This window comes from Tympanuchus pallidicinctus, unplaced genomic scaffold (genome assembly GCF_026119805.1).
Source record: "Tympanuchus pallidicinctus isolate F22 unplaced genomic scaffold, pur_lepc_1.0 scaffold6, whole genome shotgun sequence".
In the NCBI taxonomy this organism is placed as follows: Eukaryota; Metazoa; Chordata; class Aves; order Galliformes; family Phasianidae; genus Tympanuchus; species Tympanuchus pallidicinctus.
This window is the reverse complement of record NW_026294780.1, coordinates 19,904,140-19,918,211: the sequence shown is the minus strand read 5'-3', so window position 1 is coordinate 19,918,211 and position 14,072 is coordinate 19,904,140. Positions and strand designations below refer to the sequence as shown.

At 36.8% G+C, this 14,072-nt stretch overlaps 1 protein-coding gene across 2 annotated transcripts in view; it reads right to left on the bottom strand.

Moving 5' to 3' along the window:
* NALCN (sodium leak channel, non-selective) overlaps positions 1 to 14,072 on the bottom strand; it is a 212,393-nt gene that overhangs the window by 28,090 nt on the left and 170,231 nt on the right. For both annotated transcript variants that reach the window (XM_052705813.1, XM_052705814.1), the window contains exons 18-22: positions 7,089 to 7,162; positions 3,014 to 3,115; positions 2,513 to 2,582; positions 1,170 to 1,261; positions 902 to 1,024 (exon numbers count right to left, since the gene is read on the bottom strand). In XM_052705813.1, the coding sequence (XP_052561773.1) occupies positions 902 to 1,024; positions 1,170 to 1,261; positions 2,513 to 2,582; positions 3,014 to 3,115; positions 7,089 to 7,162 (461 nt within the window). The remainder of the gene's footprint in view (positions 1 to 901; positions 1,025 to 1,169; positions 1,262 to 2,512; positions 2,583 to 3,013; positions 3,116 to 7,088; positions 7,163 to 14,072) is intronic.

The window sequence follows — 14,072 nt, the reverse complement described above, 5'->3', positions numbered from 1 at the left end:
GAGATTTCATGGTTATGAAATGCAAGAAAGCAAGATGCATACAAGGAGAACAAGTTGCATCCTCCACAGTCCAGGATCAGCCACTTATACCCTTCAGTATTCATAATACACGTTTTGGTGTTTTTTCACTGGACCCACTTATTTTTATGCCTTCTTAAGCTCATACCTTATTCCCATATTGCATACAGCAGCATTCCTCAGCCTTTTTAGTAAAAAAATGCTGTATCCTATCCTATTTGAAAAGATCTCTATGAATATGCTGCTTGGCAAGCTGGCTGAGAATAAATATGAAGTAGGCACACTTTAAATGAATGAAAAATAACTGTTCAACAACACCAGTTTTACTCTTGTAATGATAATGTAAATTAAACTGCTATTGACATAAATGTTTTGTTACCTTTGTGTAATCACAATGCTAGACAGCACTGTCATACGTTTCAGAATCGGATGGGAATATATGTTTATGTGTTTTATTTTGCTTCTGTAATTTGAAACTGCTTCATGAGAAAGTGGATCACAATCAAGTTAGCAATTACAGAGTAAACCTAGACACCTACTGCAAGGATATATTTTTATGTAAGTGGCAGAACACTTCAATAAGAATGTTGTAAAACTGATTATCTAACCTTCCTTTTCTACCAAAAAGTAATTTGTTGAAGCATACAGAGAGAAATCTATAGCCAAGCGCGCACTGAAAAGCAGGCCTTCCACATTCCAAGCTTGTGAGTCATCCTCTGTCTGAGACTGTTGGCTGGAAAGATGGCGTGTATTGAGCCCCAAAATAAGGGTGCCAGCCATAGACAGAGGTTTAAAAGAAGGTGGTTTTATACTATGCTATCCCTTCGGAGAATGTGAAAGCAAACACCTGTCTGAATCAACAGCTGATACAACATAAACTTACGCGTTAAAGCGAGCTCTTACAACCACTCTGCAGAAATTCCTGAACCTGTGCTCACGACCAACTATGAAAAGTGGTTTGTCAAAATATGGGTGATTCTCTCTCAGCTCCTCCTCTTGGACTTTCCTTTTAAAAGATAGAAGGTAAATTATTAAGTGATATGCATTATACCTGCCAAAAATCTCTCATTCTTTTTCTTTGCACTTTTCCCTTCATATAGAGAATATTTAATACAGAAAAGTGTGCATTTATACTTTTCATTTTTAAATACCTTTTCATTTCAGCTTGTTCTTTCTTTTCTTGGATCATCTTTATTTCACTATCTTCTCTCTGTGCATTTCTGTATCTCACAGTGTTGGAATGCTAGAAGGGAAGCAGTTTTTTCTGAATGAGGTCCGTGTGTCGTTTTTTAATGTTTCAGATGAAAGCAAGATATGGTATTTTACATGGAAATATTCAAATGAAAACCTTTCTTTCCAAACACTGCATGTTAACTCAGTCAAGCATATTTGTATAGTATTTTCTATCTACAATAGGGTTGGTTTTATATTCAGCAAGGTTAATTTCAGTTTTAATGTCATGTGTGAAGTACTATTCAATGCAACTTTTAATATGAAAAGCAAAGGTCCCATAAGCTCAGTTGTTATATCCAAATGCCACTGAAGGACTAGGAGTCAGAAAAAAATAGGCTTTAGGCATACTTTCAGTTTCTAAAATCTACTGTATGTACTGCTTGGCAAAACGGAGGAAGACAGTGAGTTGTGCACAGCATAGAAGTAGTGACTGCACAGACATATGAAGAGAGGAGGCTAAGTGAAGAAAAATGTCTGACCTCATCCAGTGGAGATTACAATATATATTGCTGTTCAGAGTTCAGTGAGACTTTGGAGCACTTCTGAAAGGGTAATGTCAGGTGTTACCCTTACTATCAGTCATAGTCTACTTGAAGATATATGTTACCCACAGTTTCTTTCTTCCATCATGCAAAGTAGTTCAGAAATTACTTCTTAAGCAGTTGTTTTCAAATATGAAGAGCATTGAGAAAATGGCTGCCACAGTTGGAAATGGAGGGACTAAAATCTCCCCTTGACATAAAATTACAAATCTGCAGAAATGAAGATGTGCTTGAATGCATGAAACTATACTACAACAAAATCTGTAAGCAAAATATGTGACTGCCATTCCCTCTTCTAGTTTTTATCCTTTTGTCTGGCAGTTTTCATGTTTGAAAAATACTGTTAAACTTCCTCTGGAATTTTGAAGTGCTGTTTCACCAGCTGGAGTTATTTTTGTAATTCTAGAGTAAGGTCTTTTGAGGTGTCCTGTGTAGCAATTTTTGTTTTCCTAATAGAGCGTCTACAGCTTCAGGATATCAATTTCAGAAAGTGCTTCAAAACCAGTAAGTTTATCACTGATATAGCTATGCCAACAAATTGTTTTGAGAAATAATTCTAATGCAATTATAATATTTGTTTTATGATTTCAAGATTTCAAAAGACAAATTGTAATCAAGACCATAGACAGACATTAGCTTTACACAAGCATTTATTATTTAGTACATATTCCTATTTTTTATACTCCCAAATTGAAACCATCTTTTTTGTGAGGACTTACATCTTGAGTCAAGGTTTCAAGAGATTTTCCTCTACTGATTCGCTGGCTGTTGGAACCATGTCTTAGCGATCTGAAATAATCATAATCAATTTAACAATATATCTCAAGATGAAATTTTGACCTTTACTGGGTGGCCATTATAAAGTACTGTTTTCCAGCCATACATTATCTCAAATTCATATCATTTTTTTCTCACTTACATCAGAAGCTTATATGTTCTTCAATTGTTTTCAATCCGGTCTAACTAAGTCAATTTCTTTCCTTCTGATCTTTAAATTGATAGCTTTTTAGTCAGCAAAGGAAATGGCATTTGAAATAAAAAGGCTCTTTTTCCATTTATACACTACAATGAATTTCATTATGGTTATAGTGAAGAATGAAGAACTCAACTCTTTGCAGAAGTAATTTTAGTTTTACACATACCTGATATTGCTCAAATTTAACTCTGTACATTGCCTTCACTTTAAGATCATTTTTAAACCATCTTTTCTGTCCATTTACCTGCGTTCTTGTCGTATGTGATGCTGGACACTAAGTATTGACCTTTCCTTTGCAGGCTGCCCCTCAAAGGACCCACTCAGCATGCGTTGTCTAGTGCAGGCCCTACAAAGAAATATGTTAATAAAGGCATACCACTTTCAGTATAAGTGATAAGTTCTGAGGTAGTGCATTCAGACAAGTCAGCCTGGTTACCTGGTAGCTAAGTGAAGGATTTAACAGATAATGACAATAAAGCAGCAAAATACTTTCCATGAAAAGGTGTTATTTCCAAAATAACTGTCCCAACTCTGCAACATAACCAGTCATTTGATAAACTTTCTTCACATCCTGTCATCTTTGAGAGCATTTTCAGTTTGCCATAGAATTTATGTCTTCTATGGTCTTCATTCATTGAGTGTGAAAAGAGTCATCTGTAACATCAGCTCTTCAGCAGTAGGGAGGGGAAAGTACAAGTGCAGCTGTCATTTTAGAGTATCTCCCTTTCAGAGCTGTACTTGGCACACTTTTACATACTCAAGACTTACAGCATATCTTTGAGTGCAACCAAATATTCGTTGAAATCAAACACTATGCACTGCTGATAACCAGTAATACGAAAATATTTCAGCATTTTGTTATGTGCCTTGTTGTTGTTTTTGTTGTTGTTGTTTGTTTGTTTGCTTTTTCCCCACCATTCATTTGCTGAATTTTCATTTGCTTTTAATGAATTTTGGCTGACACATATCGTACACTACCTTGTCAGAAATCAGCACTTCATTCAGAGACCTGGTTAGTAAGCATGCTATAGCTAAACGGCATGCATTTCTTTTGCTGGCTACAGGATTTGCATAAGGAAAAGAAATATTTTCATTAAAAGGCAGCAGAAAGAAATAAAATTCCATCCTTGGAAAAATATTTTCACTTTTCCGGGACACTGTGATTTTACATTAACATGACATAGAGCTCATTTTGTGCTATGCAAGTGATCTAGAGAAACTCACACAAGACCCAGCTGGTGCTTTTTCAGGCTTTTTAATGAACTGAATCTTTTTTTCTTTTTTTTGTTTTTGTTTTTGAAAACAAACAAACAAAAAAGTCTACATGATATTAGAGTAACCATTCTGTTCACTAGTCTAAGATTGGATAAATGCTCTTGATAGCATAGCACGATGATGCTTGATGGCAAAAGGTTTCCCATGTTATTTATACAGTATGACTTTCTCTTTTATTCTTTTCTCCTATTTTTACTTCTTTTGAATTAAAATGCATAAATGAAAAGTGTATGGATTCAAATGAGATCTGGATCAAAAATGAGAAGCTTACAATGTCTATCAATGTCATCAAGTGCAATGGTACTATCACACTATAAAAATACACTGTGCTACACTCATTACAGAATTTTGTATTCTCACTGTCATTTGTGCCTTGCTGTTACAGCATTCCATCTAACTAGTTATTTCCTTTGGATTACAGAAGACTTGATAGAATCAGCAGAGAAGAAGGAATGCCATGGAGTCAACATTCGTTATCACCTCTCTCAAAGTAGGGTATATTGTGTCTATACTGTGAGAAATAGATGTTTGGCAAACTTGCTTTTCAGTATTTACAGCGTAAAAGCTTTCATAGCTCCCTAATTATATCAAAGTGATTTATAATACAGTGGATCTACCACTTGGCACAAAACCATAAATTAGAGTAACTTCTTACCAATGGATACCTGTCAGCATTTCTTTTTTGTTAGTGTTTACAGGAGGCAGGTGAAATCCTGTGATGTTCCGTGCTTGTGGAAATTTCAGAAGGTAGTGACTAAGTTTGGATTTTGCCCCTGATGACAATAATCATCATCTGAACTTAACTACTTTATTCGTTCTGAGGAACGCATCGTATCAAAGCCTAGCGGTAAGGAAGAAAGAAGCCACGATATGAGAGTAACTGAGCACTGGCACAGGCTGCCCAGAGGCTGTGGGGTCTCCTCCCTGCAGCTCTCCAGCAGCCGCCTGGCCGTGGGCCTGGGCACCCCGCTCTGGGTGGTGCTGCTGGAGCAGGGGCTGGGACGCAGGGACACAGCGGGCCCTGCCCACCTCAGCCAGACTGCTGAAAGCTTTAGTAGACAACAGAATAAATATTATTCATTTCTATTTCTCTGGATGAAATTAAAGACTGCCTCTTTGTAAATGACTTTCATGCAGCCCTATAAAGCACTACAAGATGTATGATCCCACATTTTGCTTATGTGACAGAAATTTCCCCATTTTCTCTGTGTTCCTCAAAAATCCATCAGTGATAACTCAGGAAGTAGATGGAAAAGCACAATAAATGTAGATTAAATTATCACATTCAATAGATTACTTTAATCTATTATTTTATTTTCACCTAATAATTTAAAATATTCTTATTCTGCCTTTGAAATTTTTGTTCAGAGAAGAATCGATGAGAAGTCCTCCTTGATACAAAGACCTGGTCTGAAGGACCAAATGCAAGTCAGTGGGATTGAAATTGCAGGGACTGTTTTCCACTTATGTCCTGGAACCTCGAGAACCTTGATAAACTGAAACAAAGATTCATCTGGATTCTCTTCCCACTCTGCTTCGGACTTTTCCAGAAAAGGAAAAAGTTCAGGGCTGATGGATGAATTCAGGAAAACAAAACAAAACAAAAAACCAAACCAAGAAACACACAGAAAACCCTACATACATATTTATATAAATAACTAAGAATACATTTTTAAAAAGTGAGGTATTCTCTCTGTCCTTATGTTTTCTATGTGTTATAGTGTACAGAAAAAAGCTAAAGCAACTTGACATTTTTGTAACTCTATGGGCATTGGTAATATTTGGTAATATTATATTTGTAATTTGTATTGGTAATATTATATTTTGTAATATAACAAGGAAATTAATTGCAAATGCTTTACTAAAACACTGGCAAGAAATCTGTTTCTCGAATAATTTTAAGGATTTTTGTTTAATTCAAATAATCCTCTTATCTATCCATAACAGTAATGCTTGTAAAAATCAAGATATATTTGTGTAGTTGAAGTGCCCTAAATTTTATTTAAAAGGAATACTTAGGTCTTTTATTTATATTTCTCAGTAATATTTTGACAGAGAGCATTCACTGGAATTAGTAATTGTGTTTCATAAGAATGTGTTTAAAGACAGATAAAGTTGCACATTAACTTCCACAATTCTATCTGTGCAGTATTCTTACAGAGTATTAAAAAGACCTAATAAGCTGTGATATTGCTTAAATAGCATGCAAATCCAAGGAATATTCCAAGCAATTTGAAAAGATGCTGAACTCCTATTGCACCATTTCTCATTAAACTTTGCCCTACAACATTTAATTCTGCAGCTGTACTTCTCAAATGAATTATTAATACTTATACTAATTATTTCCTCAAGACTAGTCATTGAAAACTTTCTAAAAATGCACCTGCTTTGGTGACAATGTAAATATAAAGTCAAAGTGATCTATAATCTATTGGCATTGCTGATGCACATTATATCCACAATAATCACTCTAATGTAAAACTGACAGTGGCATGAAAATCTGCAGCATAGCATTACTCAAACAGGTCTTGTAGACTTGGGTATGCATTGCTTGCTTGCAGTAGTGAGTACTTACTTTAAACAGAGTACCAAAATGAGCAATTATTATCAAAACATCAGAAACCCCTTCTAGAGAAGTCACACTTCTGGAGTCTTTGTCACTGTACATTTCCTACTTGGAAGATGATTACCTGTAGTCTGTGCTTTCAAGCATACAATCTCCATGAATATTTATTCGCACAACTATGTAAGAACTAGGCTGGAATTCCCTAGATAAAGTCAGTCTGTTTACATGGAGTTATTTTGGGGTTAATTTTGATGGGAGAAGTGAAAACAGTTGAAACAGAATCTTTCTACACAGCACAGAATTCAAAGACTTATTGAAGAACCTCTCTCTCACTGCTCTTTTAGTGTGCGATGTACCCAAAGAACAATTTATCTTTGATAACTAAGGTAACAGACATACTACAAAGGGATAGACTACTATTAATATTACACCTGCAGTAACATTAATGAAAAACAAAGTCACAAGGCACTGACATTACCTTAGGATTTTATTGATTGCTGCCTCTTTTTCCAGGAGATTTCTTGCTCTGATGCTGAAAACAGATTTACGGAGCTATAAAGACAAGAAAAAAAAAGTATGTTTTAATTATCATAAAATAAAGCATGCATATTGATAGAGCAATGAAACATAGCACTGAGAATACTTAAAATTAAACAAATATTTCTCCATAATACAGATATTTTTCACAGCTTGTGTCCCTGATGTTATTTGCCAGGAAACCAATGCTAGAAAAAGATGAAAACTTGCAGAGCAAGATTATTGACTGCATAAAGTCCTATCCTTATCTCGCAGCTTTGGGTGTTCTTGACCCAGTTCTGGTACAAAGAAGCAGATAAGTTTTGATTAGCACTAATATTATTCCCTTTACTACAGATTTATTTTCTCCCCCAGCTGGCCAACTAACACCTTTGTCATTGCTACACCTCTCCTGCCCATTTCTGATCCAGTTTTAAGCATATTCTTGCAAAAGCTACTCAACACTTTCTTAATATTAAATGAAAAGTCTGGGTTACAAGAAAAAACATTTTCTTGTAACTTTATTCCCTTCTCCAAAATGAAGAAGTTGAGGAGCTTCACCTATGATGAGAAGAAAGCCTGTAGCACTTTATAAGAATTAACTCTGCCAGCTGTTTGGAGATCATTATCTTAAAGAAAATGTTAGAGAGATTTAGGAGCTTTTTTTTTTTTTTTTTAATCCATCTGAAATGGGCATTTATTTAAAGCTATTTATTATAAATAATGGACTAGTCTAATTGATGTGTGTCTTCAGGATTCATTACTCACAGACTTGAGATTATTTACAGATGTATTAATTACAGATTTCTGAAAAGCTACCACAAACCCAAAGTCACTCAACAACAATTTTGCTAGAATTCTTCTCAAGACTTAGATCAAACTCTGATTCACAGGAAGATATCTCCCTGTAAGGAAAAAAAGAAGCCTAGAAAATATCTTAAAACTTACTTTGACTTCCCTTAACAAAATAGCTGTTGCTTTTAGGCCCCACTTGTAATAGCCAGTTAATTGCTCTGTAGATGTGAATCTTTCATATATTAAAATATATTTCCAAGGGCTTAAAATCATTTATAGGACTTTTAAGTATGGTACTGTACTGTGAGTTCAAATATATCTTGCACTATGAAAAGCAATGGCAACTCTTTCACATCTATATTTTTTCTAACGTCGGTGATTAGCAACTGGCATCTCAGAGAACTATTTTGTTTTTCTTGCATCAGGATTGGAAAAAAAAATCCAAACACCAATAGTACCTATCATTTTGCAAGATGTTAGTTGTTATTATTTTTTTAAGGTCTACATTAAGCTTATGGGGACAATGAAGGTGGAAAACTGTCTTTGTCTATTTGTTTCAGTTCTTTTTTTGTTCTTGTACAAATAATTGTCATAGAATAATTACAATTAGATCAAACACCAAGGAAAAATAAGGATTGCCTACTAATGCCTGATGTCCACTTATTTCTAATGTAAATTATTTGCTTGCTCACGTATCATAGAAAAATAAAAGATTTTGAACAGAGAAAGCATTTATTTCCTTCCAAATCCAGTTTTTGCTAAGTGTCAGAAAAAATGAGTCAAATTGAGTTTCCTAATTTTTTCTGCAGCTTCCTATCTGCCACAGACCACTTCTTTTAGATGTTTAAAATAAAAACACTTTGGCATTAAGCGAACTGCCCAAAAAAGAAAATTCATCCAGGCTATCAGTAAGGGAAGGTGCTCTGGAAAAGCAGAGCATCTGTACAGATACAGTTAGTGCCCTCCATGCCATCCAGTGGCAGCGAGTAAGACCAAAACAATTGCTTCTAACAGGCAAGGGCTGTGGCACAGCTTCTGTGGCGAGGGCTACGCATGTCTGCTGAGTCCTCGCTCCAGTCAGTGAGACTTATGAAGAAAACTAGCTATCACACTTACACCTGAAGCTGTACAGCCTTGGGCTTTAACCATGGTCGGAGCATACTTGATGGTTTTAGGTTTAGGTGCAGTTCTGAAGGTTTATCACCACGTCCACCTGTGCACCGTGATAGAGTTTAGGCTGCCAGGTATCCAGCTGTTTAATCCAGGTGTACAGCTTTTAAAGATGATTGCTCCTTAGGACTTAGGAGTTCTGGTTTCAGTGGAATACCACTGAATTTATCTTAAATTTAAAATATCCAGTAGAAGCAATTGTGAGAATCCTTCTTTGTTTTTTGGCTCAAAGCTTGCTTCTTCAGGTATCTCTTGTGATAAGACTTGATTGATTTGTTGAGGATGCAAGTGATGGGTGCTAACCGTGTGACAATCGATATCACTTTGGGAACATCTGAAAGCCCCTTCCTCCAGAGCTGCTTCCCTCCAGAAGAGAGTGCTCAGGAGTATTTACTGGTGGAAGATCTGGCCTGTGACTAAACAGCTCAGCTAGGTATGGAAAAACTGGGGAATGATACCATCGTGTCCTGTGAAAAACAGGATGCAGATGGAGAGTCCTGCTCCCTAATATCTTCTGGCAAGGCCTGGAAGGTGGGAATAAAGGAGTTTCTCCTGAGATCCCAGAGCCAGAAGCTGCCACTCCAAGGAGAGCCTGACTCAACCACTTTGGATTTGAGCTGTCACTCCAAAGACAGCTGACTCGACCACTTTGAAACCATTGAAAAGAGGCCATCATCACCATGGTCACATCGTCATCAACAGAACAATGCCCAATGAAACCACCACTACTGAAGATCAGTGACTGAACTATGAACCACGCTGGATCCATGGTGGTGACTATCTCCCTCGCTTCCTACAAAGACTCCTTGCTTCTTCTTTTCTATCTTTTCTATCGCTCTCCTTCCCTTCCCCATTACTCTAATTCATAATAGTGTCCATCCTCCCCTTCCCTGTCTCCCTAATTAAGATCTGTAATAAACTGGCTGGGCCAAGTTTCTTAGGTTTCTTAAGAATGATTTCTTAAGAAACCATTGTTTCTTAATCTTATGCAGGGTATACAGATATTAAAAGAACCTCCTCTCCCTCCTATAAATTGGAGCAAGACAGCAATACAAAATAGCTTTTTTAGATGTGTACATACAATCAACATTTCATGCTTAAAAGTACCAGCCATCAAATACCAATATGCGTATGTCAAAATCAAAGATTACTACAGATTTTTAAATGTGTCTGCATTAGATAAATCAACCAGACTGTTTCCTGTTTAATTTTTCAAATTTGCATAGCACACCAGGCAAATGCAATGGAACTGCAGAAATAGAAAATGAGATTGGTTATCACTGTGTTATTTAATAATGTCTAGATGCTGCATGGAGAAGGAGGCTCTCAATTAAAAACTTGTGATACCTGCTGAGTTCTTGACTGTTGTACAGGAAATTACTGGCAGTTTTAATTCAGAAAAGACATTACTTGATCAGCTGATACAGAATTACTGTATATAATCTACTGTATACCGTATATAATCTACTGAGGTTATTTTAGTGCCTCCTTCTTTAGCTTGCTGGTTTTTTTTAGCATACATTGTGATGTACTATGAGGGCATCCTCAAATGTACTGCTATTCATATACATTTATTTATTTATACAGGCCATAAGTACACTTAGAGCAGAAATAACAGGGCCATATAACGTTCTACTATAGAGCAATATTTTCTTAGCATAAGACACTGTCCTGAGATCTAACAGCATCTATTAACCTTTCATATATTTTTAGAGTTTCTTGGACTTACAAAGGAACAGCTGTGACAGGTCAGTAAGGTATCAGTAATACTTCCTGGATGAAATGATTTTCGATGGAAAACATGTGCTTCCATAATACCATGAATAAAACATCTCTTGATTTCTACACTCCTTTCAGTTTATTTATACAACCATGCCTGTGGACACAGAATTAGGAAATCTGTATGTACTGCCTCTTCAACAAATACTAGCACCCTTCATTGCTGCTGTTGGTAGGAAAGACTTTGGGAAGACAGAATGACTCAGTCCTGTCAGTGTGAACCTGATCTGAATTCTGCATTCCCATATAGTTCTGCTTGCCCAAAGTGACAGGGACAAAGCAGCGAACCTTTGTATCCACTATAAAAGCAGCTAAATCACTGACTATTGTTGCTCTGCAAGTGCCACCCGCTGCTTTGGAAAGGTACTGCAGACATGTGAAATGAAAATCTTTAGTAGTATGCTTAAAAATTCGAGAGAGAATTATTTGCATGAGATTTAAGGAAAGAATCACAGAACAGTGTCTTTGCTAGATGACAAATTAGGATCAGTTCCATAACCAAAGTGTACTGGCACAGCAGCGCTGACTTCAGGGAGATCTGTAACAACTCATAACAGTTTAGGTATGTCTCACTTGTTCTAAGTTTTGAGAAATGCCATTTATTGTCAAACTTTTGATATATTTTTCTAGTGATGTGTTTGTGGTGTATAAACTGCAGCAAGCTCTTGTGAGAATCCTTCTTTGTTTTTTGGCTCAAAGCTTGCTTCCTGAGGTATTTCTTGTGATAAGACTGAATGATTTGTTGAGGAGGCAACTAATGGGTGCTAACCGTGTGACAATCGATATCACTTTGGGAACATCTGAAAGCCCCTTCCTCCAGAGCTCCTTGCTCTTTAGAAGAGCGGATGAGAGTGCTCAGAAGTGTTCACTGGCGGAAGATCTGGCCTGTGACTAAACAGCTCCAGCTAGGTGTGGGAAAATTGGGGAATGATACCATCGTGTTCTGTGAAAAACAGGATGCAGATGGGCATCCCTGCTCCCTAATATCTTCTGGCAAGGCCTGGAAGGTGGGAATAAAGGAGTTTCTCCTGAGATCCCAGAGCCAGAAGCTGCCACTCCAAGGAGAGCCTGACTCAACCACTTTGGATTTGAGCTGTCACTCCAAAGATAGCTGACTTCACCACTTTGAAACCATTGAAAAGGGGCCATCATCACCATGGTCGTCGTCGTCGTTGTCAACAGAACAACTCTGCCTGACAACCCACCGCTACTGAAGATCAAAGTCTGAACTACGAACCTCACTGGATCCATAGTGGTAACTATGTCCCTCTTGCTGCCTATAAAGACTCCTTGCCTCTTCTTTCCTATCTTTTCTATCGCTCTCCTTCCCTTCCCATTACCCTAATTCATAATAGTGTCTACCCTCCCCTTCCTCATTTCCCTGATTAAGATTTATAATAAACTGGTCGGACCAACATTTGAATCGTTGTTTCTTAATCTCACGCCGGGTATACAGATATTAAAAGAACCTCCTCTCCCTCCTATAAATTGGAGCGAGACAACTCTGCACAAAGCAATTGTTTTCAAACTGAATTTGACATAGAATTTTGTCTTATCAACAGGTTAAATTGTGTTAAAGTATGTGATGACATAGCATAACATTTTTGTATTGTTGCAGAGTTGGCAGGAGAGACAAACCAGTATTGGTGGGTGTTCTGCAGCAAAAGGTGAGACAAACTCACAAGAAAATAATGGGATACAGATGTCTGACAAGTGTAGCCAATAATGACCAAAAAAAACCATAAAAAAACACAATAGATTTTTCGAAGGCAATCTCTTAAGTGTTATACGAACATTAGAATTTTAGTGTAGTGCTTTTAATAGCAATAATTTATAAACAACTCTTAGATTGTATGGGAATACTCTTCTGAATCATGCCAGAAATTCCAAGCAAGGGGAAAAAAATAATCTAAAGTTTCTGTTTCAGTTTGCAATTTGCTCAATGCCTATTGATGATTTATGCAGGCTTGCTGAATGAACAGATTAAGTATTATATCATTATTTAAACATATATAGGGTATATATGAGGAGACAGTGCAATATTTTAGAGTTATATTTAAGAAACAGTGAGGAAATAATGTTTATTTGTGCAGAATCTGTTCAAGACTTGAGCATTCCATTAAATACAAGATATATTTGGCCCAAAAGAGTTTGCTGTGTAGCCTCTCAAATGCAGGCGTAATTATTTTTTCATTTTTTCAAGATATCCTGTTTATGCATCTTTGGCCTGCAGATACCAGAGTCTATCAAAACAAATGTGACAGAAAACTAAAAAGTTATGAAAAGCAAACTACAAAACTGGAAATTGTTGACAAGCACCTAACAAAATTTTCAAGAGAACTGATGTAGGATAAATGTCTAAATCACAAGGAAATCAGTGGGCAATTTCTAAAGGTCTTTTGAAAACTTTGCTTAATGCTTGTAGAATCATAAAGGATGCAAGGAACCTCTAGAGATCCATTTCCCCCACTCAAAGTAGAACTAACTTTCAACTTTGAAAATCTGCCCTTCAGCACGGCTGTTCTTTATAAGAAACAGGCTCACAAAACAGTCATGAAAGTGGTCTACCGTTAGATGAGTGCAACAAGGAATCAATTATTGTCTCTTTTGATCAGATGTCTGGAAGAAGTGGGCATAATCTCCTTAACTCTCTAGAGTCACTGACCTGAAATAGACTTCATCCCTTTTGTAGATCTTGTTGGCTGCCTGGAAAGCCAACCTATTCTAATTAGCTGATTATTGGTCTGGAAAATCTACATGGCCCTTCATAACTAGGGATCTTTTTCAGTAAAGTCTGAAAATGTGGACAAAGCTAATACCAGCAAAGTTATAAATCCCCTCAAAAACTAAAGCGGATGCTAATAGTTAATCTCAAAAAAACACATGGAAGCTCCAGGGAAGAAGAGTCCCTCCCTTCAAGTCCCTTGACTTTACTTTGAGTAAATACTGTAAAGAGGGGGCTCATGGCAGCCAACAGAAGGATGGACTCCTGGCCAACCTATTATGGAGACATGATACAGTCTGCTGGATGAACAGCAGTAGAGCAAGAGGCTCCACTTCAGGTGTTATTTTCAGAGCAGGCCTCGTAATACAGGAGCTGTAACGATTTTGCCATGTCTGAATTTTAGTCGATTGAAGAAACAAGAGGAGTATGATCAGTCCCTTGTGTTTTAAGGCATCTTGTATCAAACCTTCAATCTGT